Source organism: Macaca fascicularis, chromosome 2 (genome assembly GCF_037993035.2).
Source record: "Macaca fascicularis isolate 582-1 chromosome 2, T2T-MFA8v1.1".
NCBI lineage: Eukaryota > Metazoa > Chordata > Mammalia > Primates > Cercopithecidae > Macaca > Macaca fascicularis.
Genome location: NC_088376.1, coordinates 147,000,342 through 147,026,064, shown reverse-complemented (window position 1 = coordinate 147,026,064; position 25,723 = coordinate 147,000,342). Strand labels below are relative to the sequence as shown.

Sequence of the window (25,723 nt, the reverse complement as noted above, 5' to 3'; positions counted from 1 at the left end):
TGTTTCTGTGGGGGTGTTTTTGGATGAGATTAACATCTGGAGTAAAGATCACCCACCATAACATTGGTGGGCTTATCCAATCAGTTGAAGGTCTATATGGAACAAAAGACTGACCTCCCTGAGCAAGAAGGGATTCCGCAGCAGAGGACCTTTGGACTTGACCTGCAAAATCAGCTCTTCCCTGGGTCTCCAGCCTGCCAGCTCACTCTGAAGATTTTGGACTTGCCAGCCTCCATAACACATGAACCGATTCCTTCTCTTTCTCTACATATATACATCCCGATGGTTCTGTTTTTTTGGAAGTTCTGTTCTTCTAACGTCATGTCTTTGGTCCCTGCCTACAGCATCTCTTGCCTGGATCTGCAAGGCCTTCATAATGCCAGTATCTCCTTTCCCATCTTCCCTGTGGCTACCAGCATTCTGTCACCAAGTACAGATCTGAGTACGCTGTTTTGCTTGCAGTCCTTCCAGGTGCCCCACCTTCCCCATCAATGCCTTCTAACCTCAGTCATCTTTGCACTAGCACCTTTGCGATTTTTGTTATGTCAGACTTTCTCTTTGCTGACGTCAAAAGGAAAGAAACAGAACTGAGAACTGAATTTCCTCCCTATGTTATTCAGTATCACTGAATATTAAATTCACATTTAACACTATCAGAAAGTATTCTATCCCACATTTTGGGGAATGTTGGGTTACAGAATAAAACCCATTCTCCTTTACTTTACATGACCTCGAAGATCCTTTAGCATCAATAAGTACAGTTATCTCTTGGTATCCATGGGGGATTGGTTCAAGATACACAAATCCCTGATACAAAATGAAGCAGTATTTGCATATAACCTGTGCATATCCTCTCACATACTTTAAGTCATCTCAAGATTACTTGTAATACCTAATGCAGTGTCACTCATCACTGCATTTGTGTGCATTCAGTGTTGTAGGTGGCACATGGCAAATTCAATTTTTGCTTTTTGGAACTTTGAGGATTTTTTTTCCTGAATATTTTCAATCCATGATTATTTGAATCCACTGAACCCACAGGTACAGGGATATAGAGGGCCAACCGTATATATCCAAGCAATTCATCTTTAGTCCTTCCTCCAAAACGCCAAAGTGATTCCCCTGTACCATTCTCTGAGAAGTACGCCTTTTTTCTTTGCTTCCTGGAGAACTCATTCTGGAGCTCTGAAATCCAGCTACCTCTTTGTAAAATGGTCTCAAAGTATTACCTCAGCCCCCAGCAGTCCTCACTTCTGTAACAGCATTTATTGTTGTCACACTGCAAATACTAGGTTGATGCAAAACTAATTGCAGTTTTTGCCATTATTTTTAACAAAAAAAACCACAATTACTTTTGCACCAACCTAATATGTGTTTTTCTCCTTGGCTGAAGCTCAAAGGTGAAGGAGCATATCTTATTCATTGTTAGGAGTTTTCAAGGGGACCTCTCTGTTTCCTGCCTGATTTCTGCACACAATGAGAAATAAAACAAAAGACAGGAAATGGGGATCACACTATTACGATTTTTTGTTGTTGTTGTTGTTCTTGTTTTTTAGATTAAGACTAAATTAGAGAATTTAGCTTTTGCGTGAGACTAAATAGCCCTGTTAGGTGAATCCAGAATTAGGCTGTCTCACTGGCTATGCAAGGACCACATAGGTAGGCAGGCTTCCTACAAAGGGTAGAAGAGTCTGTCCTTGGCGAAGTGGCTCCGTAAACTTGCTCCCTAGAAAGCAGCTGTCTTCCAGGAGAAAGAAGAGCAGGCTTGGTTCTACAGCCCAGTGTTTTCCTTCCCACATTTGCCAATCAGGGGCTCATAGGGAAACATCTCCCTTCATCCAGCCATGGAGTGAGGCAGGGGTGTTTTACCTGCTAGGATTAAACTCTTGGAGTGCACAGCTTATACCGTTTCAGAAAACCAGAGGGACAGAACCTCAGACATTAGCTATCTTGACCAGTCCTCTCATTTTACATATGAGGAGACTGAGACCCAAAAAGAAGGGACTTGCCCAAGGTCACTTCATTCTCACCTGAGTGATCTGTAACTTTAATCTGTAATTTTCGAGGTAGATAGGTACTATTGAGTAATATTGATTAATATTGCCTGCCACCCCTTGGCAATGCTGCCAAAATTCCCAGCCCCATTCTGGAATGATTACTCAGCTAGAACCCTGGGATCCAGGTGCTGTAAGTTTGGCCCCTGGGATATCCTGGCATGGGCCTGTAATTGTGGATTGAGGAAACCCAGTCCTTGGCTAACTCAATTCTCTCCACATAATAAAAAGAGGGAGAAGTGAAATGTCAGGAGAAAATACACATTTAATGCATTTTAAGGAGCCTTGTTTACTTTTGAATCTTGGCCTTTTTTCTGACTTAATTCTTGGCCACTGTAAATTACTTCAAAAAATGATTTGAGAATAGAGAAGGGGCAGGGAGGCTGAGAAGCTGTCTTTAACATTTTATCTTCCTTTGGCATGATTTAGGATTTTAATTCTGAAGCACGACAAGGAGGAAGAAACGGCTCTTGGCCGCAGACAAGCAGAATCACTTTAAATGAAGATAGAGTGTTATGCTTCAGAATTTCCTCTAAAACTACCTAAAGAATAAAGCCTCTCCCAGCACTGCTTAGAATAGAGGCCATTTCTAATTCCTCATTAACGGGAATAGGAACAAAAGTATTCCAAAGCAAAGACTTACTTGAGTTCACTGCTAAAGCCACTACATCAAGCTGGAGGTGTGGGGGGAGAGAAAAGGCTGAAAATTAACATCATTTTTGGAAAATAATCAGTTTAAATGCTTTTGTAACTTCATCACTATCTACCCGGGGAAAAACATTATTATTCAAGCCTCCCATGTGTCTCAGAGTCAGGAGCTTCCAAACCAAGAAAGGAAGAAACGGGCGGGTTATTTACGAGTTCCCTCCCTCTCGCAGTTTTAAACCACTGCAAAATAAACCCGTTTGTTAAGTCTCGGGGACCAACGCTGGGCGAACCAGCCCCGCTCCGCAGGGGTCTGCGCGGCTGGCCTCGTCCGCCCCCTAGCGGACACGTGCGATAGTGCAGCCTCTGCCCCAGAGCACAGCGCGGCATCCAGACGCTGTCCGCGCGCTCATCCCCGGCGGCGCTCCTCGCTCACCTCCTGTACCCATCCAGCGACCAGCCAGGCTGCAGCGAGGGGATTACAACCGAGGCTCCAGAGTCAGAGACCTCAGCCTAGCATCACATTAGGTGCTGCCGGCAGGCCATCCCAACTCGGGCCGGGAGCGCACGCGTCACTGGGGCCGTCAGTCGCCGTGCAACTTTCCTGGGGGGAGTCAACTTTAGGTTCACCTGCGGACTCGGTGCAGGTAGCTGGGTGCTAAGCAGGGATGGACGGGATGGCTAGGGCCGGTGGAGCCATCGGGACCCGAATGGAGGTGGTGGGATGCCTCGCACTCCTTGTTCCTGGCGGAGCGCGGGGTGTTCCGAGAGATTGTAAAGTGACTTCTCGGGATTGAGACCCAGAGTCCTTGATTATCTGGGTCCAAAGCGCAGGCCGGGGGTTCCTGAACCTTCGAGGCTGCCGGGCTGGGGAGGAGTTCCGCGGGAAGTGTCTCTGCCAGGGTCTGGGAACAGCGCTTGGGCATCCTGGTCTTTGAAGTAGGGGTTCCCCCAGGAGGGACTGCGGAACCGGGTTTCCACCGAAGCAGGTGCTGTGGAAGTTCAGGTAGTGACGGCTGAGCGTCTCAGAAAGTGGGGTTAGACGGGGATGGCCCTGAGCTGGGGTTTCCCAGGCAAGTGGGCTGGTATGGGGGTCCCGCGGGAGGTGGATATGCTGAGGGTCGGAGCGTGGGGCGGGTAGGTAGTTTGGAGATCCCTCGGGGAGGTGGTTTGGTTTTAGAGTCCCAGTCCCGGAGGAAAGTGGCTGATTTTGACCCTCCCATCTCCCCCAGTGGAAGCCGCTGAACATCCCAAGGAACTGGCACGCTGGGGGCTCTGGGCTTGTGGCTGCTAGAGGATTCCCGCTCATTTGCAGTGGCTCAGAGGAGGTACCTCCAACGGGGATTTCTGGGGTGGCGGCTGAGGAACCCGAGGCCGGCGGTTGTGCCCCGTGTTTCAGATGACTTGGGTTCCTGGGAATGGAACAAACACGCCCTACCCGCGTCGGAAGAGAAACGCGGCGGTCTCCTCACGGCCCTCCCGGTTTGTTTCAGGGTGGACCCAGCAGATCCGTCCGTGGAGTCTCCAGGAGGAGCCCCAGGCGCCTCTACACCCTCCGACACGCCGGATCCGGCCCCGCCGCTCCAAGCCGTAAAGGGCTCGAAGGCCGGGGCGCACCGCGGCCGCCAGGGTCATGGAGGGCGAGCTCGCAGCCAACTGGAGCACCGAGGCAGTCAACTCCAGCGCCGCGCCGCCGGGGGCCGAGGGCAACTGCACCGCCGGACCCCCGCGGCGCAACGAGGCCCTGGCGCGCGTGGAGGTGGCGGTGCTCTGTCTCATCCTGTTTCTGGCGCTGAGCGGGAATGCGTGTGTGCTGCTGGCGCTGCGCACCACGCGCCACAAGCACTCGCGCCTCTTCTTCTTCATGAAGCACCTAAGCATCGCCGACCTGGTGGTGGCAGTCTTCCAGGTGCTGCCGCAGTTGCTGTGGGACATCACCTTCCGCTTCTACGGGCCCGACCTGCTGTGCCGCCTGGTCAAGTACTTGCAGGTGGTGGGCATGTTCGCCTCCACCTACCTGCTGCTACTCATGTCCCTGGACCGCTGCCTGGCCATCTGCCAGCCGCTGCGCTCGCTGCGCCGCCGCACGGACCGCCTGGCAGTGCTCGCCACGTGGCTCGGCTGCCTGGTGGCCAGCGCGCCGCAGGTGCACATCTTCTCTCTGCGCGAGGTGGCTGACGGCGTCTTCGACTGCTGGGCCGTCTTCATCCAGCCCTGGGGACCCAAGGCCTACATCACGTGGATCACGCTAGCTGTCTACATCGTGCCGGTCATCGTGCTCGCTGCCTGCTATGGCCTTATCTGCTTCAAGATCTGGCAGAATTTGCGGCTCAAGACCGCTGCAGCTGCGGCGGCAGAGGCGCCAGAGGGCGCGGCGGCTGGCGATGGGGGGCGCATGGCCCTGGCACGTGTCAGCAGCGTCAAGCTCATCTCCAAGGCCAAGATCCGCACGGTCAAGATGACTTTCATCATCGTGCTGGCCTTCATCGTGTGCTGGACGCCTTTCTTCTTCGTGCAGATGTGGAGCGTCTGGGATGCCAACGCGCCCAAGGAAGGTAGCCAGGGCTGGGAGACCCAGGAGGAGGGAGCCTGGTGCCTGGGGGACGCCCTTATCTTGCTGCCTCAGAATGTCCAGGGGTCTGTGGACTTCCTGGGGGGATAAGAGGGTTTGAAATCCCACAGAGTCACTGTTCCATCATCCCTTGGCCAAGTGACTTAGGGCAATTAACCTCCCTGAGCCTCCACTTTCTCATCTGTGAGGTGGCAATAAGGATAAAAGTACCAACTGTCACCGGGCATAGGGGCATGCCATGAGAAAATGCAGTTAAAATCTTTAGCACAGTCCTTGGGCTGCATATGGGCTGTATGGTTTACTGTGGTGGTGGAACAGGTTCAAGGGACTCCATCTGCTTTCCCACGTGGTTAGGAGGAGGTAGTTAGGAGGAGATGGCAGAGGTAAGTTTGGAACCCCTGGCCAGGCTCAAACTCCTTCAAGTTTAAGTTCACATTAAGCTGAACTTCCACTTTAAGTTCAAGAAATCCATTTGAAGCCAAGAAGTCTGGTTTGGACAAGGACAGCCTTGCAGGGGTGGGCGATTTGTCCAGCCAAGCCCCTAGTAGTTGAAGGGGGTGCTGGGGGGCAGAGGATTCCAAGGGAGAGGTGAAGACAAATCCCCGAACCCCTCATCGAGTGGAGGTGATGAGTCTCCATGCAGAGAGGTGAGTACTGCAAAAAGCGGTGGGCAGGCTTAGGGAGGAGAGTGCCCAGGACTGAGACTTCACTTCTACTACTTGGGGAAAAGAGAAGAAAGCCTGGAGGGGGACATTCAAGTTTGAGGGGGAGGCTGGGTGATTTCTGTAGGCGGGGAATGTGCCTTCCAGGTTGGAGGACTGCTGAGAACAAGGCTGAGGGTGGGGCAATTGTCCATTCTTGGCCTGTGCCAGAAAGCTAGGAGGAGGGCGTAGAAGAGGGCGACCTAGGGAGAAAGCTTGGAGGAACAGAGGCACCCTAGGGCTCTGGGGTTTGTGACTGGTGCTGGGTGGCTGTCCCCAAGGCACAGAGCACCAGACAGCTTCCTGTCATTCCCTACCCCACAACCCCTTTCCGGTAGCTCATGTGGAAAGAGCAGGAGGGGTGATTGCTGGTGGTGAATGATTTATAAGTTTTTGTTTGAAGGTAATTCCATAACGCGTGCTGGATGCCGGGGACTTCAAATGTTTGTAAAGAAAGACCAAAGGATTTGCTTTCACCCTTTTTGCACTCCAGACACTGCAAATGTCCCATTTCTGTGTGCATTCACCACTGCGCCCAATAGTTTCAAACACATGCACCTGGGAAGTTGAAATTTCAGTGCCAGCTGCTTTCATTCAGTTTGGTAACTTTGCTTTGGTCCTTTCTGGAAATCACAGACTCCAGGCTTTACGGAACCCTCCCAGTTAGCTCAGTGTTTGCTTTAGTGGCCAAGACACTGGTTATTCAATATTTACTGAACCTGTGTGGCCCCTGGTCACACCTTACAGAGAGGGTTCTAGAGCCCAGAGAGGGGAAGGCACTTGCACCAGGTCACACAGCAAGTCAGAGGAAGAGCTGGCATTTCCTGTGCCAGGATTCTTATGAAGGGCACGTGATGAGGGAGTGGGGTTGGAGGCAAAAGCCAGTAGTAGAAGTCTCTAAGTAAGGCCTTAGGCCACACCTGTTTCCTGGGCTGATCTGAAGAAACCAGATCCACGTCTTGAGGAGCTCGAGCACCAACTGTCAAGGAAGTGAAACCAGCACCCCTTGGAGTAGATGCTGGAGAGATGTGGGGTCTAGTCCTCCTCCAGCCCTTACTAGCTTTGGGATGTTAGATGAGAGATCCCTTTATTCCCCTTGAGCCTTAGTGTCTTGCTTTTAGAATGAGGACATTTCAGCATTCAGTTAATTGATTCAACAGACATTCCGTTCCTCTCTCCTTGGGGTCCCCTCGCCTCTCCCATTCATGTCTCGAGTCTCTGGTGATTTTTCTCCTTCCCTCTCCTCCCAGTTCCCTCCTCTATGGCTTCCTGCTGTTCAGCCCGTCACCTCTACTCCTCTTCTCACCGTGTGTCCTCCCTAAAGAAGGAGAGTGTGTGGGCAACACCCACGTCACATGTACCATGAAGCGAAGTTTAGATCTTTTCTACACTTTAAAAGCATGTCAACAATTGGTTTCTTTGTCTTAGAAACAAAAGAGAGAGAAAAAAACAGACGCACACAGATCCTGGCCAGAGTGGAGGTTATAGGCCTCTTGAGTGTTTGTGGTCCTCTGAGGATTTTCCTGGGGATGAGACCTTCAGTAGAGATGGGCTCCTGCTCAAGCCCAAGGGGCAGGGAAAGAAGAGGACTTTAAGTATTTCAGGTCCTACTTCCCTTTGCTCCTTTAGGAATTCATGGGGAAGGGTGGGTGTTGCATGAAAACCCCGGGGCTTCTCTTGGTCCTCCTTGGCATTTTGTCCCGGGTGCTGAGAAGAATCCAAACACAGACTGGCAGGGATTCATGACGCTGCTGCAGCTGGGACCTCCCTGCTACCCCAAGCACACAGCCAGGAGCAGGAGCCCAGTCCAGATGTGAGCGCCTCATCAAACACCGAGGTGACGACGTGGACTCTGGCCACCACCAGCCTGGCCACATCATGCCCAGGCCTCAGGGATGCAAGGGTCAGAGTGGCTGTGAGCTCAGTTAGAACACCAGCCGTGTGTCCACTTGGGCTTAATTTGGATAATTGCAAGTAGCAGATGGAAGTGGTGTCTACATCACTTTCGAGATACCTCTCAACCCAGAGGCCACCAGCAAGTGCTAAGGAAGGAATAAAAGAGAACCACACTCGAGCTACCTCGAGAGGTTGTTATCGGAAAAGTGGAATTAATGCGCAGCCTCACTTTCCTCTCCAAGAGGACAGAATTTAGAAGCAGAAATATCTAGACTGGGGCCCTTACTCCACTCGTCACCTGAGGAGCCAGTACTGGAGCCTGTGGCTAACAGTGTGACGTCATGCTTGCGGGCGGAGCAGGCTCACAGGGAGGCAGGAGAGGTGGGGCACACATGGGTCTGTTCCTGCTTTATCATGAAAACCCCAGGGAGGTAGGGAAGCTTAGTCAATGGCCACCATCAAGGCTGCCAGAGTGGGTGGGATGTCACGCCTCTGGTGGCTGCAGATGTGGTGGCCTGGGGACCCAAAATCCCTCTCTCCTTCAGCGTTTGCTCTCTCTTTTCCATCTCTCCCTTGAGCGACTTCATTCCTTCATACACCTTCACAAATACCAAGGACTGCCTTTATGGGTTTAGAGCTCACCTTATTCCAAAAGTAATGTGTGGTGGTGGACAAAAATTTAGGTAACTCAACAAGATAAAAAAGATATGAGGAAACTGGGATAAAGCAGGCGGTAGGGAGAAGAAAAGGAAAATAAAAATATTACAATAATAGTAGCAATAATACTATTAATAATAATAAAGTCTCTCTGTGTATAGACAAGCTCTACACGTGGTTACTTTTTATAAGTACCAAAGAGGAAAACTTTGAGCTTAAATATTTCGGAAGAAAGCTTAATGATTCGGAAGAAAGAGCCAATGGGAGCATCTGAGTAATTTAATGAGATCCATTTTTCAAAGCAGCCGGATGCTGTTGGGTGCTGACTTGATGAGGCTGGTGAGACTAGATACCCCATGCAGGGTTTGATGAGCCCTTTATATATCTTCCAGAATTAAATTCCAAAGCCAAAGATTTGGCACCAGCCTTTTCCCTCGAACCCAGTGGCATTTGCTATGCCGCTGGTTGCAGGGGCTCTGACCCTGGGGCCGTTCTGAGGGAGGAGATGAGGATGAGGAGGGAGTTTGGTAGAGTGGGGCTGTTTGTATTTCTAGGGTTGGTTGATGTTGGCTGAGTGTGGTGGACAGGATATGGGGTCTCTGTCTCTAATCTTCTCCTTCCAGCATCTCCATGGTAAAATGCCCAGTCTGGTGTCCTTAAGCCAGTTGTTTTATCTGCTCTGAGCCTCTGCCTCCTCCTCCATGTAATAAGGATAGCATGGCTCAAACTGCGTGGGGTTGTGAGGATTAAATGGTGTGACCCATGGCCCCTTCCTGATAGACAAGGTGGGGATTCTTGTCTTGAGCCTGGGTGGAGGGAATGGGAGTGGACAGCAGGCACAGGGAGGTTGGGAGGTGGGAGAGAAGCTTGTTAAGGCTGGAGAGGTGGACTGTTCCTTACTTGTTAAGCCCAAATCCAATGTGTGGCTGTTTTGTGGCACAACCCCAGGGGATGCCTTTTACCCCAGGGGATCCCTTTTACTCCAGGGGGTGCCTTTTACTCCAGGGGATGCCTGGTACAAGGCTGCACAGTCACTGATAGCTCAACCAGTGCTTGCCAAATATGTGGAAAATGGGAGCAGGGAGGTGAGTGAGATGGGGCAGGGATGGGCATGAAGAGCTGGACTCAGGAAGAATAGGGACTTTCTAAGTAGCCCTCCAAAACGGAACTGGCAACCTGGGAAAGAAAGGAGCGCCCCATCGCTGGGGGCGACCAAACATCTGTCAGGAGCGCTGGACCGGGAGGAAGGCTGACAGGCACAGGAGGCCTGGTTTGAACCGCTTCCCCATCTGTAGAATGAGCTTCCCAGCCCCTCCCTGTTTCCGTGGGACTGAGGACCATCTGGCATGTCCCGTCCTCCTTTCCTTCTGTGAATGCTGTGCCTGAGGTGTGGGGGACCAGGGCCCTTGGAGGGGCTTGTTCTTGAGGTGACCCAGCGATGCGGAGAGCATGGTGGGCCGGCAGGAGGAGCTGGGATAGGATATTCACTCTGGGCCATGAACCGTGCACGAGCTCGGCCCTTCTGGGTATAAATCACAGTGAGATGGACAGTTAACTTCAGACTCTTATATGATTTGGTAATAGTGTGTTCTTTTATGTTCTTAGCTAATGTTAATGTTTTCCCTTTGGGTTTCTGCCCTGAGGTGATTTCACTTTCCATTTTTCCCTCCAAAGGTTTGATAAATAATAGCTAAAAAGACAAAAAACAAAAACCAAAAAACTCAAAGAAAAACAAACTCCAAACCAGCCTCTTGAGTGAGGCCCTGTTACATCATGTTTCCATTTGATGGCTGTCTGTGTGGGTTTCGGGAGGGGTGAGGAGGGGAAGAGGGGTTGTGGAGGGCCTTGGATCAGGAGGAGATTAGCAGGTGCCCTGGCTGCCTCACGCTGTCTGTGGAGGCTGGATCAGGTCTGTGGCCCGGGGCTGGCATGTCTAAGTGTGATCTGAGGCACTGGCTTACCTGCTGACCTTACCACCTTGCCCTAGCAACTTCTGAAAGCAAAGACAACCCCATGGGGCTCCCTCCCAGGGGCTGAAGCCAGACCGTATACACCAGACCCTACCTGCCAGAGCCCCCAGCCCCGGGAGACAGTGCTGGGAAGTAGCCAGTCCCCTTCTGGGACCTGGTCTTGTTGCCATCTGTGTCATTTGGGGCAATGTCTCTTGATGGCCTCTGGACCTCTGCCATTCCCATCTGAGCAATAGGGATAACAGTTCATGATGGAACTCGATACCCTTTCTGGGCCTCAGCTTTGGTGAAGGGAGGAGTGGGATTAGTTGGTAACAGCAGCCACCACTGACTGAGTGCCCACTCTGAGCAAGGCCTGTGCCCGGGTCATTTCTGCTCCTCACCCTAATGCAGCAAGGCAGGGGCCCATCATGGCTTTTCTACAGATGAAGAAACCGAGGCTTAGAGAGGTGTGACCTGCCCACGATCACCGCTGAGTAAGTGATGGAGCTGGGATTGGAACCCAGTCATCTCACTCTAGAGACTGACACACTGCATGACTACCCCAACTCCCTGCCCTAGGCTAGCAGTTTTCCCGATGATCTACACCTTCACCTTGGGGATCTCCTGGATGCTCGTTAGATTGCTGGACCTGCCCCAGATCCATGGAAGTCAAGCCCTCCCCAGCTGTCTGGCCCCAAGGTCCTGACATCTTGGGCTCTTCCTGCAACACCTACACACACACACACCTAGGTACACATCTGCTGATGGCACTGCCCTCCCAGCACTCTGGGCTCAGTGCCACGCCCCTCGCATCCTCCCTGTGTCCACCAATTCCATCATCTTAGCTGCACCACATGCCTCCTGTGGGCAGTTTGCTTTCTCTTTCCATTATCACCTTCTTGGTTTAGAGTATGATTTTTCAACTTTGGCACTACTGACATTTTAGGCTGGATAATCTTTGGCGTATGTGTATGTGTGTCGGGGAGGAGCTGTTCTGTGCATGGTAGGATATTTAGCAGCATTCCTGTCCTCTACGTGCTACTTGCCACTAGCAACCTCCCTGCCAGCTGTGGCCACCAAAACTGTCTCCAGACATTGCCAAAAGTTCACTAAGAGGCAAAGTCATCCCTAGTTAGGAACTGCTGGCTTAGACCCACTGTTCTGCTTTTTAAACTAATACCCAACAAATGAATACTCTCTTGTTAGCACTGCCCTGGTCTCTGGCTAGCCTGCCTCGTGTACCCCCAGCCAGGCCTGATGATTTTTCACTTTCCACAAGTTCCTGTGGCCTTGCTGCCTTTGCACCTATGCTAATACTGTTTGTGCCATGGGAACACCCACCCCAGTTTCTTCCATGGATTCCCATCCTTTGAAGCCCAAGTCCAGTGTGTGGGCTACTTTGTGGCACAACTCCAGGGGATGCCTTTTACCTCATGGTCTATGAGCAGGGTGTTCCTAGGAACTGTGCAGTGCACAGCCTGAACGAGTGAGCTTGGCAGCCTCATCCGGTGCCCCTTTCAAGAAGCCATCCCTGTTTTCCCACTTTGGAGGAGCTTCTTCCTCTGAATGCTAACTCATTCATTCAAAAAAACAGTTACTGATGCCTTTGCAGGCTCCTGTCCACACAACCTCTGCTTTCATCTGTCAACCCCCAAGTGAAGAGAATTGACAAGGGGCCCTCCCAAGCCCTTGCCCTCCTGTGGCCAGATGCTAGCATGCATAAATGTGGGACAGTCTGGTCAAGGTTGGTCACAGAGTTCTGGGCACACCCACAGACCTCTGGGAGGGACACCCCCAGTTTCTGCTGGGTTAGTGTCAAGTGGAGCGGCAGCCCCACACTCTTCAGGTATGGGGCTGAGCCTGCCCACTACTCAGGTTTCTGGGATTCAGAATCTCAGGTTTCCGAAGTTCAGAATAGGGCTTAGGTTGTAAAGAAGGTGGAACATCCTGCTGGTGCAAGTCAGCGCAGCTGATGGAGTGGGTGTTATTTTGGGCACAGGCCTAGCATTTTAGCAAATGGGCTGCAGTTTCAGTTGGCGCATGGTGGCAAGTCTAAGGATACTGGGAACAAGAGTATTAAAAGGAAAGAGAAACAACTGTCTCACCTGGAGGAGACCGGAAGGCTGGTGGAAGGTTCTAGCTCTCGTTTAGAGGTACCCTAGACTGGGTCTTGCCTAAGGTATGGGTGGGAGGGAGGTGTAACCAGGTGGTCTCCTGTGTCCCAGCCCCAAGGCCCAAATCCTTACTCCTGATTCCTGCACTGAGGGGCAGCCTCTGCCAGTATCTCCTTTTGTGCTCAGCCAGGAGCTAAGGCTTCCTGCCCTTTAGCCAGATGCTTCAAGACTATGGGCCTCTGCCCTCCCAGCCCATATCTCCCACCCCAACAGCACTCTTGCTCATTCTGTTTCTCTCCCTTTCTCTCCACCTGACCATATCTGAGTGTGAACTTAATTTTCCCAGAGGGAATTGCATTTGAGTCCAGTCACCTTATTGGGAGGCCATATCCTGTGGTTGAACAGGGAAATTATTTGTAGCCCTTCCAACATACCGGCAGCAGTGGCTGATTTATCAGGACCTCTTGCCTCTAATTTCATGCTTCAGTTCAATTCAGTTCCTTATTGAACTCTTCCTATTTTCTAGTAGCTGTTAGCAGCCTAAGGACAGAGCCACCAATAAGACACAGTCCCTGGCCAAAGAGTATCAAAAAATAATGACAATATGATGGGGTGATGCTGTTATAGAGGTATTTATTTACCAAGTGCTGCAAATGCCCTGAGATGGCATTAGTTGATCTGTCTCCCTGGGAAGAAAGCAGGAGGGTTTCAGAGGGGAAGTATCATTTGAAAAGGGTTTTTGAGGGATGAGTAGGAGCTTACCATGCAAAGAAGCAGATGCACATTCCACGCTGAGATCAACAACGACGGACGGTTACTTTATTCATTTCTTCTTTCCTATCTATAAGATTTGAGCCAGTTGGAAGGAAGCTGCTCAAACTTTAATGTGCATTTTGTTAAAATGCAGATTCTGATTCAGTAGGTCTGCAGTGGGGCCCCAAGAGTTTGCAGTTTTGACGAGGAAACAAGTGATGCCTATCAGATGCCCTGTAGCCAGCCACTGGCTACACTTTGAGCAGCAAAGCTTTAATATATTATCTTTTACCAGCACTCACTGTTTGCCTTTACACATGTGGTCCAGTTTGGCTGGAGGGCCTTGTCATTCCTTGAAGGGTAGCGAAGGGCTGGTCGTTTGCAGGAAGGCCCTGGCTTGTCTTCTTCCAGAATGTGGTTATTCTCAGGCCCAGCCCAGTGAGTCCAGCACACCTACCAGATTGGAGCAGTGCTGTGGGAGAAACCCATTTTCAACTCTGTAGCCCGCCCGTTTGGCTCTTCACCCAGACCTTGCGCTACACAGGCTGATCACACATCTGTGATTTTTAGAAAAATCTTTTCTAAGAAGGCACCCTATAGTATATATTGTGACTCAATCTTTCTATAAGCATACATTCAAAAATCATTTTCTTAAGAAAGGGTCTTCCATAGTTTTGTTCCCAGATGCCCGCACGGTCCTGTAGGAATAAGAGACTTACGTCTGAATTCCTGGTACTCTGGGGAGGCCCCGTAGCAAATGATTGGTTTCTCAAGTGCAGGCCTTTTGTAAAGTTGACGGGCTTGCTTTGACCCAGCCAATCTCGACTGTACGTCTTTGAGTCATGTGAAACGTGCCAGTAGCCTCAGGAACAGCACAGCCCAGAGAGGCCATGGCCAGCTGCCTGTCAGCTGTTCTGGGCTAATTTGGGGTTTCAGTGCTGGCGTGGAGAGAGTGCCGGGAAATCCGAACAGGGGAGTTCCTGGGGCTTGAGGAAAGCCAGGCTGGAAAGGATGGAACATAGACCTCTGCCTCCCACCCCTCCATGAATCATGGTGCCACGTAGAAATGCAGAGTTGATTCTCCCAGGGGCAGAATTGCCCAGCAGGGGATATTGGCGTTTGGTGTGTGGCTGTTTCTGCTCATGTACCCCGCTTGGCACATAAGAGACTGCACTTGAAAACCACCCCTAGTCCTCAGCCTTGTGCCCAGCAGCCCCTTCCCCAAATGCTTTACCCCCTGTTTAATATTCTGCTGGTCTTTTCAGTCTCTCTCATCCTGAGTCTGGAAATCACTTGAGGGCAGGGACTGCCCTTAGATCCCAGCACCTACTCAGTGCATGGCATGGAGTGGAGGCAGAATGAAAAGATGGATGTCTGACCTCTTCCTCCTCCGAGAAATGCCATAAGCATGAGACCAGCAGCCCCCGGGGAGTCCGGGTGCACGGCACCTCCTCTTCATCCTCCCTTCCCAGCAAGGACGGGAGAGAGGAAGTTTGCAGTCCTGGCATACTCAGGGCTCGATCGTGGGGCTAGATGTGATTTTTATGGCAGGCAAGTGGGAGAGACATGATTAGAACTGGCTCTTCCATCGAAGACCCTGAGATCCTGCTCCTGCCCACAGTTACAGCAACCTTCCCTTTTGGATTTCTAGGTCACTGGTAGAATAAGTTTTTCCAAAATTGACTGTTAGAGTTCCTTTCTTGTCAAGTAATTCAATCCGAGGGCTCTGGGGTTTGATTTTTTTTTTTTTTTTTTTTTTTTTTTTTTTTTTTTAGCTTTTGAGCAGTGTAGGGAAAATGGGCTGAGGATGATTTCTGTAATTGTTCTGGGATTGGGAGTCTCCAGACTTGGATTGTAAAGAATTGCTGTAGTTGGTCATAGCTCACAAGCATTAATACTAATATTAATAACAATTACTTGAAAAAACACTTTGCCAGTCACAAAGCCCTTTTACACTATCTTTAATTTTTTTTTTTCCATTTTCTCAATAGCCTTATGATTACTGCCTCCATACTACAGATAAGGAAACTGAGGCTCAGGCAGTAGATGTAGTTCAGAGAGTGATTAGGTGGGAGGGGGATCCAGGCCCCAGGGCTTTGCGTGCAGATCCTGAGTTCCTGGGTTCTCCTCCCTGCCTCTCAGCCAGTGTTTCTGTGGGCCAGGGGCTCCCACTGTGAACAGCTTCCTTTCCTGAGGGACCCCGGAGAAGGGTCAGGCCCATGAGGACTTGCAGGTCCTCCTCTCTGCGCTGACTTCATTGTGGTTGCTTTGTGCGGAAATGGGGAGGGAAGCCAGTCTCTCCGGTAGCTTGGGAGTGGCCATGGCCCTTCAGAGAAGCCCAGATGAAGGCAAGGATCCTGGCCTTTGCACATTTGCACTAAGCAGTCATTGGGTGTGGCAGCTCCTTTTGGCCAAAGGCAATGCCCAGAGAGGAGCTCAGCTGTGAGCATTTGGCCGGCAGCTCTTGGGCAGCTGGAGGAATGGGTGCCCAGGGGGGACCACAGCATCCACAGCATCAAAAATGGGGAATGGGCAGTGCTTACTCTCAGTGGTGGACCACATTTGTTTTGGGAACAGGGAGGTTGCTCTCTGTCCCTCAAATGATAGCATTAGGCAAACTGCCTAACCACCTTCTATCTTGGCTTTGGGACAGACAGGATTCACTAACTGGAACCAACCTGGCCTGCGAGGATGCTAACCTGTTTTTAAAAGTAATCAGTCTTCATTAATGTGTGAACACAGGGTGACTTGCTGTGTGCCCTTGGGGAAGTGACTCTCCTTCTCTAAGTTTCACTTTCCTCATCTATAAAATGAGGGTAAGGCTACTTTGAAAACTGTACTCTTCTGGGCAGGCTCGAGCAGTGATTATGAGGGTCAACATTGTCACATCCTCACATGGAAAATGTGAAATGTAAGGACAATGTTTTCCATGCTTTGTTCTGTTCCAAGTCGTCTGTAATCCTGTGAAGCCTTTCTTGCCACCAGAAAGGGGAATGCTATGGCCTAAACAAGATAGAGTAAGTGCAGAAAGCAGGTTGAAGTGGAATCCGTAGTCACTCACCTGCTCAGTAACCATCAATGGCTCCCTATTGCCCATGCAGTCAAGTGGACAGACTCTGCCTGGATTTAAGATCCTCCTGTCTGGTTCCAAACCATCTTTCCAACCTCTTCTCTTGTGAAACTCCCCCTTTCCCTTCTTGCCTCCTGGGAAGTCCCTGAATGATCTTGGCTGTTCTCAACCATGGGCCTTTATTCCTGCTGCTTCACCCCTTTGAAATATGCTTCATAGTCCCTGCTTTGTGTTCCTAAATAGATCTCCCCGTGATGGTAGAGCTTTGAAGTGCTGTTCCTGGAAACTTAACGACTTGGGATGACTAGGATATTGACAAATTAAGAACAGCCAAATGTGCCCTTAGTGTTGGTGACTTGACATGAGCAGGTTCAGCTTAGAGAGGGCCCTTCATCCCCTGAGGACCCACTCGAGGTCACTCGTGTCTGTGGCCACCAGGTGGGATCAGAGTTGCTGGTTAGACTTCTCCCACCCACACCGGCCTCTTGGAGGCAGAAGGATTGGTGGCTACTTAGGAATTCATTAACTCTTTTCTTCTTTGTTGTTGATGTTTCTGTAGTTTTTTTTAAAAAAAGTAGGTTAAAAAATTGGAAAGATCCAAAGAGTAAAGAGTGAGACCAATGGCTTACATAAACAGGTAAGATTGTGCCAAATAACTGTGTCCAACTAGGCAAAACACGGTGTCTTTCTGTTAATTTCATTCCTGATGTTTCCTTCTATCTCATTGCAAAGCTTTATATACCTATGTCCTTCCCTTTGTGGTTGGTAGTTTGTAAATGTTGACTTTTGCATGTTGCATGTTGATTTTTGCCTCTTTCATTATTTCTAAGACATTCTGTTTTTAGTCTTGTGGGTGAATTTTAATATTGTTGGTGAAATATTGCACCAGAGTTTCTAACTTAAATTCATCTTCTTATCCATCCAAATCAAAGCAAATTTCTTAACAAAATATTTTTTGTTAAAAGCAATGAATTTAGTAATATTGGTCATTTTTCTTTCACTTTTCCTCTTTTCTATTCTTTATTATTCTAGTACTAAGAGTTAAATTTCCATTCTTTGCTTTCTAAAAACTCTCTTTTGCAAGAATTTTGTTTTCTGTCTGTCGTAGCTTGCTTTTGTTCCAACAGGTGCACCAATTAATTAGACCAGTGGTTCTTAACCTTGAGGGTGCATTAGAATTACAACATTCCTGAGCCCTACCTCCAGAGGGTAGTTCTGGGGTGGGGCCTGAGAATGTGCATTTCCAGCAAGTTCCCATGTGATGTGTCGCTCTGGGTGGGGGAGCCCACTTTGAGAGCCACTCATGTAGACTTACCAACAACCAACCACCTTTCTTTCCTTGGTGCTTGAAGACTTTGCTGATAAACATCTCTGTTCTCTTCATCAGCGGCCACATCTAGATTTTGCACCTCTCTAGCATCCCCAGTGAAGAGTCCTTCCCTGGATTTAGCTCTTGAACTCTAGAGTTATTTGTCGAAAAATTTTGCAGAGCAGACAGAAAGAAGACTAGTGGATTTTCCGCACCTTCTTGCAGTTGCCTTCACACACAAGGAGGCGGCTGAACAGAATTCCTAGCTGTTTTCCTTGTAGGTTTCTGGAGATGTTGCCTGGCCTTGTCTGTCATCAGGAGATGTCTGACTGTTCAGATTTAAGGCCATTGAAAGAAGCCAGATTTTTATCCCTGTGCTCGGAAGTACCTAGAATTAGGAATTTTTTCTTCCTCCTTGAAGTTTTGGTTTGTGACAGGCAATGTTTTGAAGCTGATTTCTGATCATTAATTTCGACTGCAACTCCATGAGTCCTCAGTATAATAGCCTTTACAGAGTGCTTCAGATAATTTTCATGTCACTTTCTTTTTCCTGCATGAGTCTTATTGTCATGCTGAAGTAGTGCTCTTAGGCATAGCTTCATGGAGATGCTTTGATCATCTCCACAGTTGATCAGCCGTGAAGATGTCATACACTTTCTTGCTGCCACGCCTTTGCTGGTGCCATTCCTTCTGCCTGGAGCACATTTCTTCCCTGCTCTGCCTGGAAAAACCATAGGCATATTCGGGAATCAGCTCACATGCCCCGTTTGTGGGGCCGGCTATGACTCTCACAGCGGCACCCGCTTCCTGTGCCTACCTAACTCACAAGATGTCCACATCATGGTGTTTCTCATTTTATTTGATTGATTTGTCCGGCAGATGGTCATGATAGCAGCCATCATTTATTGGGCACTCACTGTGTATCAGGCACTCTTTAATCCTAGCAGCAGTCCTCAGAGGTTTGGGCACTGTCCTTACGCCCACTTTAAGATTAGGAAACCGAAGCTTCTTAGGGACTTCAAGTAACTAGGCGCTGGTGAGGCTAGCATGAAAACTGGGTGTTGCAGCTTCTGGGTGCTGTGCTTGTAGACGCTGGAAGTTGTAGGCGCTCAACACTGGTTGGGTGAGTGATGCATGACAAGGTGGCTGTGATAGATAGAGGGAGGTAGGCAGTGGGAAAGCTGCTGGTGAGAGAAAGGCAGGGACAGTTCCAAGCCTGGGCTGAGCCTGGTGGGGAGGGTTTGGAGGACAGCCTGAGAGCATGTCCAGCACAAGGAGGAAGAAGGAAGACAAACTTTGCCTCTTTAGTACCTCATCTTGTGATTCGGGATGTAGTACTTGGACAAGCCTGTCACTCAGGAAATGGTGTTTAAGTCAGATAGGTCTGGAAGTGTCTCCAGTGTTAATTAATGCCCTGTTCTCCTTTCTCCTGCCCCCGCCCCCTCAGCCTCGGCCTTCATCATCGTCATGCTCCTGGCCAGCCTCAACAGCTGCTGCAACCCCTGGATCTACATGCTGTTCACGGGTCACCTCTTCCACGAACTCGTGCAGCGCTTCCTGTGCTGCTCCGCCAGCTACCTAAAGGGCAACCGCCTAGGAGAGACAAGTACCAGCAAAAAGAGCAACTCGTCTTCCTTTGTCCTGAGCCATCGCAGCTCCAGCCAGAGGAGCTGCTCCCAACCATCCACGGCGTGACCTACCAGCCAGGGCCAGGGCTGCCTCCTGAGGTTTGGGCTGTGCTGGCATAAGTGGTCTGCCCCTAGGTGATGGCGTATGTTTGTGTGTAAGGTATACCTATCAGTTTGTATCCCTCCACTCCTTGGGGTGGCTTCAGTGGGGTAGAGAGTGGTCTCCATGATGGAAGATGATAGGGGACTCAGCCATCAGGCAACCCCCTCACCTCCTACACGTACTTCTGCCACCCTGAACCCACTGCTACCCTGGGCAGTGGGTGGCTTATTTTTTCTCCTGGACTTGCAATTTCACGCCAGTATCTTTTTACTTCTTTATTCCGGGCTATTGTGAAAAGCAGGAAATATAGGATTGGTGACCAATTGGGTCAGGAAGTCCAGTGTTCTGGACTTGGGGTAAGGAGTGGGGTTGGGACTTCAGATGGGGAGGGTGGTGTTAAGATCCTCCTGACCTCAAAGTGTATTTGCCTTTAAGCGAACAAATGCTGGGGTCCTTGGGGACCAACTTGTCAGAGGGTAGCACTAGAAGGGGATTACCTTGTAAGACCATCTGGCACAGCGGACCAATTAGAACTTGGGTTAAAAATGTTTAAGAAGCTAATGTTTAAGAAGCGTTTGGGAAAGAAAAAGAAATAAATGCATCCAGATTAGAAAAGAAGAAGTAAAACTATTTGCAGATGACACCGTTTTGTATATAGAAAATCCTAGGAATTCACACACACACACACACACACACACACACACACACACACACACACAAACCCAGCTTATTAGAACTAATAAGCAAGTTCCTCACCGTTTCAAGATACAAGATCAATATACAAAAATGAATTGTATTTCTTTATACTAGCAACAAACAATATGAAAACAAAGTTAAATAATTCCATTTATAATAGCATCAGAAAGAATAAAATAGGAATCAACTTAACAAAACAAGTGCAAGACTGAAAACTACAAAATTTGGAAGAAATTAAAGGAGGCTTAAATAAATGGAAAGACATCCTGTGTTCACGGATCAGACTTAGTATTGTTAAGATGGCAATATTATCCTAATTGACATACAGATTCAGTGCAATCCTTATGAAAATCATAGCTGGCTTCTTTGCAGAAATTGATAAGCTAGTCCCAAAATTCATAAAGAAATGCAAGGGACCCAGAATAGCCAAATAAGCCTTGAAAAAGAACAAAGTTGGTGGAATCACACTTTCTGATTTCGTAATTTATGATAAAGGCACAGTAATTAGCTCAGTGTGTTACTGGTTTAAAGATAGACATACAGAGTAGAATAAAGAGTACAGATATGAACACTTATACTTATGGTCAATTGATTTTTGACAAGGTTCCCAAGACAATTCAACAGAGAAAGAAGAGTCTTTTCAACAAATGGCACTGAGACAATGATATGCATGTGCCAAAGAATGAGGTTGGACCTTTACTCACACCATGTGCAAAAATCAACTCAAAATCCATCCAAGATCTAAATATAAGAACTGAAACTAGACAATCTTAGAAAGAAACATAGACTTAGATCTTTGTAACCTTGAATTAGGCAGTGGTTTCTTACATATGACACCAAAGACACAAGCAACCAATGGAAAAATAGGTACATTGGACTTAATCAAGATTTGAAGCTTTTGTGATTCAAAAGGCCCTATCAAGAAAGTGAAAAGATAACCTGCAGAATGGTAGAAAATATTTGCAAGTCATATATATGATAAGGGACTTGTATCTGGAATATACAAATAACTCTTATAACACAACAATGAGAAAAATAAATCAATTTTAAAAATGGGCTAATGATTTAAATAGACATTTCTCCAAAAAGATATGCAAATGGCTAATAAGCACATGAAAAAATACTCAACATTATTATTCATTAGTGATATGCAAGTCAAAACCACAATGAGATTCCAGTTTACAATCACTAGGATGGCTACAATAAAAAGATGGACAACAACAAGTGTTGGTGAGGATGTAGAGAAACTTGTAGAAATTTAAATTGTTGGTGGGAACATAAATGGTGCACCTGCTTTGGAAAACAGTTTGGCAGTACCTCACAAAATTAAACATAGAGTGACCATATGACCCAGAAATGCCACTCCTAGGTATTTGCCTGAGAGAAATGAAAACACACATACACACAAAAACTTGTACACCAATGTTCATAGCAACATTATCTGTAATAGCCAAAAACTGGAAACAACCCAAATGTCTATCAGCTGATGAATGGGAAATAAAATGTGGTCTATCCATACAATGGAACATTATTAAACTCTAAAAAGAAATGAAGTACTGACACATGCCACAACGTGGATGAACCTTGAAAACATTATGCTAAGTGAAAGAAGCCAGTTGCAAAAGACCACATGTTGTCTGATTGCATTGAAATGCAATGTCTAAAATGGACAAATTTTTATGGACGAATATTTATATAGAGAGAATATAGATTAGTGTTTGCCAGGGCCTGGAGGCTGTGGGAGATGAGGCGTGACTACTAAGGGTTTGGGGTTTCTTTTTTGGGTGATGAAAATGTTCCGAAATTAGTGGTGATGGTGCACGATTTTGAAAATATACTAAAAGCCAATGAACTTTAAAAAAATAAAAATAAACAAAAAAATGTTCAGCAGATGAATTCAGAGAAGGCCAGCTTGACAGATGAATTCCTTGGAATCTCTTGCCTCTCGAGCTTTCGTTTCTCTATGTGGCTCACGGCTTGAGAGGGATCTCGTGGTTTTCTCACTCGATTTTGCTGCAAGAGATGATGTCTCTGTTTGGCAAAAAGTAACAGCAATGATAATATCCCTACTTTGTAAAGGCACAAGTGATGCCTTGTAGCTACAGGTTGTTATGTTTTATATAAAATAGAAATTCACTAGGGGTGTCAGAGGTTTTTCTTACTTAGTGAACATGTTCTCAAATGTCCTCTCAGCCTTGAGGTTAGGACATGAACACGTCTAAGAAATACTTTGTCACTAAATACAGGACACTATTGATCAGAGGTTTACTGTCAGGGACTGGCCAGCTCAGTGCATGGTGGGGCGCCTTTTAAGTTTCTAGACACATTGTTGTACTTACTGGGATACAGCGGGAGCACTCTCAAAGGCCACAGATCCATTCTCTCTCTTTATAACACACTTTCTTCTTCCTCCATGCTGCAGTAGCCACATAGCCACACACATGCGCATACACACACAATAGAATGAGCTAGCATTGTCTAGATGTTCTGGGAGAAGAGAGGCATACACTGAAATGTCCATGTTCAAAGTCTAAGGATTTAGCACAAGGTCTTCAGTATTACCTGGAGATTGAAGATAGTATCATCTTTGGACTGCAAGGCACTGCTCAGTGTTGCTGGGACATGCATGAAGAGCGTCAGCACCAGCCAGTCCTTGCTCTTTGGGAAGCTAACAGGATGCTGTTCTGGGGCCTCTGTGCCGATGTACTGGAACACTTGTGTGCTCTGGGTGCAAATGCAGCAGTAGTGGTGTCTGTTAGCATCCATGCCTCTTTGCCCACCAGCCAGAGATACCCGAGGTCTCTGCTGGTCCCAGGGAAGTTGCCATCCTAGGAGCCAACAGGGCCACTAGGTATAGACAGCAACTCACAGTAGATTTTCTGACCAGGAGCACAGCCTTCCTAGAAACCCTGGAGTTATGAGATTATTGGACATCAGAACCAAGTGGGATGCTTTGTCATTCTCTTCATGTGAAAGCTCTGGTTTCACATTATGCACAGGAGTCTCTTTTATGGCAAATAAGTGACATTCAATTTCAATAGTCCCATTGGATCTCCTTGAGAGCATTTTCACCATTTCTTAGTCTTTCCCCAAATAAAGCCTAGAAAAATGAGCACAGGGGTTCTGAACGCTACCTCAGGCTCAGTTGTTTTTGGCCTCCTCCCCAGACCTCATGCCTGAGGTCTCCCAACCACCTTTCCCTACAGTTTCAGACTTGTTTACAACCATATGCATGGCTGGGGTTGCCAGGAAGTGGGAGCTGCAGATTGTCTTCTGCAATGTTTCATGGCTCTGATCATCAAAAGTGAATGTGGAAACTCTGAGTCTTATTTCTTTAGGCGCTGAAAAAAAATCTGACACATACTTTGGTCCCCTTTTGGGTTGGGTCTATGTTTTGCCACTTCAGGAAATGTAAAGGGACAATGCAGGCTGTCTTTTAAGAAAATCCTGGTTTCAAAGTGTTTAACCCTTTTTGTATTCAATAGCAATGAAACGCCACTTAAGGCAAAATGTGAACACCTTGATTTTGTTCTACTGTGGTGACCTGCTCTGGCACTCCTCTGTAACTGTGCCAGTTGGTGAATGGCATGGCTGATCATAAGGTGTCTGCTTCATCAGCTGCTTGATAGAGACTGCACTTAATAAACATTTGTTTCCATACATTGCTTTGTCCCCGTTCTTCCTCCCAAGAACGGTGACCGGAACACGTGGCTTGTAGAACCCAGATCCCTGCAGGACTTCAGAGCTATTGGCCTGATTATGGCACAGGTGCATGGACTGTGGCAGGGTGTGGAAGGGGACCCTGGTCCCATTCTCTGGAATCACAGGTGCACTCACTTGTCAGAGTTCTATGGGAAGATGCCCTAAGATTCAGGAACAAGCATTTGTATGTTGTCCCCGAACCTGCTCTGAACCACAGTTGAACTCTGGGGATAATAGGATTCTAGACTGTTACCTTGAAGGAACACTAACACATATTTCTTAAAAGTGGATTTGGGAGCCATCTGCAGCATCACAAATGAGTTTGTGTTAAAATGCAGATTCCTGGGCCCCACTACTGAATCAAACTCTGGAGCTAGAGCTTTGGAACCTGCATTTTAAACAGGAGTCCCTGGTGGTCCCTATGTATCTTATGAGAGGGAATTCCATCCTCCTGCCTCAGGCCCGTTCTCATCATACCCTAATGTGATTTTCTGCCTGCTACTTCTCAAGAGGATTCCTGCAGGGAGAAGAACTCCTTGGACACCCATGCATCTCAGATGTGTGTCCTGCCTCCAGTTCTGTGAACTTTGTGGGTAATTAAGCACCGACCATAGTCTGCCCTTAGAGAAAGAGAGTGAGCTTGAAAAATTGGAGTCATCGTCAAATCCAGTTATAACAAATACCAAGATGGCAAATTCTCTACATAACCCAAGATTCCAAGGCTGAAACGGATGGCCTCATGATTTCAAGACACATTTGAAAGGGCAGGCCCTTTGAGGAAGACATAAGTAACATCAGCCTTAATCCTTTTCAGCGGGGGGAGCCTAGGCCTGCTGAGCCCCCGACAATGTGGAAGAGCCCCAAGGGAGAGCAGAGGCAGCAGGCTGGAGCCACAGCGATAATGCTGGCTAGGTGGGCGCTTTTTGGCAAGGTTGCTGAATTCTCTGGACTGTAACTTTCTCATCTGCAGAAACAAGGGATGAATGATGAAGTGTTTGGGGGTGAAATATACTGATCTCTGCAACATATTTAAACATGCATAAAGACGAGATTTGTGGGATGGAGAGGGGTGGATAGATGGATAGGGACGTGAGAAAGTTGGCGTAGAAAAATGTTAATGTTAGAGCCTAGATGGGTAGGTAGCTGTTCAACTTTTCTCTGTGTTTGAAATTTACATAAGATGTTAGGAGAAAACCAAAATAGGGTAAAATTTTAGAGCCAAAATGCACATTAGAGATCATTTTGTGGATGATGAATTGAGGCGGAGAAGGCAACCAGGAGCAGAAGCAGGACTGGAACCAAGGCTGCCTGCGTCCTAGTTCCCAAGCTGTGTGCGGTCCACTTCACCACACCGCCTCCCAAAACCACTGGGCTCATGGCCAGGCGTGAATAATGTCTCCGAAAACCTGACAAGTGCTGTGGAACCTTAATTATATGAGACTTAAATGGGCGTTACATGAAAAGAAAAAAAAAAGGTCAGATAGAATTGGGGGATACTGGTCTAAAAAGACTTGCAGTAGCTGCCTCTTAGCAAATGATCTTCCCTCACGCCCGGGCATGGGGGCATCGTGGTGGGGTTGGGGGAGAGCGAAGGGCCACTGTGCTCCGTGGCTGGGCTGTCTTTTCTTTCTGGCTTCCTTACACGGTGTGCTCTACTGCAGGACTTGTCAGAGCCTTTAATGTGCCAATGCCTATTGAGAATCTGTGAGAGAAATATACATTTCCAAAAGAACTGGACCACAGATGCTAACACCCGTCCCCATCTTTTCTTTTTTAATGGCTAAGTTCTGGATAGCACACTTGAAAAAGACAGCCCTAAAGAAGATAAGAGCAGTGTGTGTGTGTGTGTGTGTGTGTGTGTGTGTGTGTGT

The 25,723-nt window shown here is 48.1% G+C and overlaps 1 protein-coding gene and 1 long non-coding RNA gene across 3 annotated transcripts; one reads left to right on the top strand and one right to left on the bottom strand.

Moving 5' to 3' along the window:
* Positions 1–2,301: 2,301 nt before the first annotated feature.
* LOC141409704 (uncharacterized) lies at positions 2,302–4,307 on the bottom strand. The gene is made up of 2 exons (XR_012431377.1): positions 4,138–4,307; positions 2,302–3,691 (listed from the first exon to the last, which is right to left on the bottom strand). It is a non-coding gene; the product is annotated as an uncharacterized lncRNA (long non-coding RNA).
* Positions 2,962–23,812, top strand: OXTR (oxytocin receptor). Of its 2 annotated transcripts, XM_045385855.3 has the most exons (4): positions 2,962–3,346; positions 3,932–4,027; positions 4,193–5,254; positions 19,171–23,812. In XM_045385855.3, exons 3-4 carry the CDS (start codon positions 4,333–4,335, stop codon positions 19,416–19,418), a joined length of 1,170 nt encoding a protein of 389 aa, XP_045241790.1. In that variant the 5' UTR covers positions 2,962–3,346; positions 3,932–4,027; positions 4,193–4,332; the 3' UTR covers positions 19,419–23,812. The 2 variants fall into 2 exon arrangements, with proteins under 2 accessions (XP_045241790.1, XP_045241791.1); XM_045385856.3 differs by lacking the exon at positions 3,932–4,027.
* Positions 23,813–25,723: the final 1,911 nt, after the last annotated feature.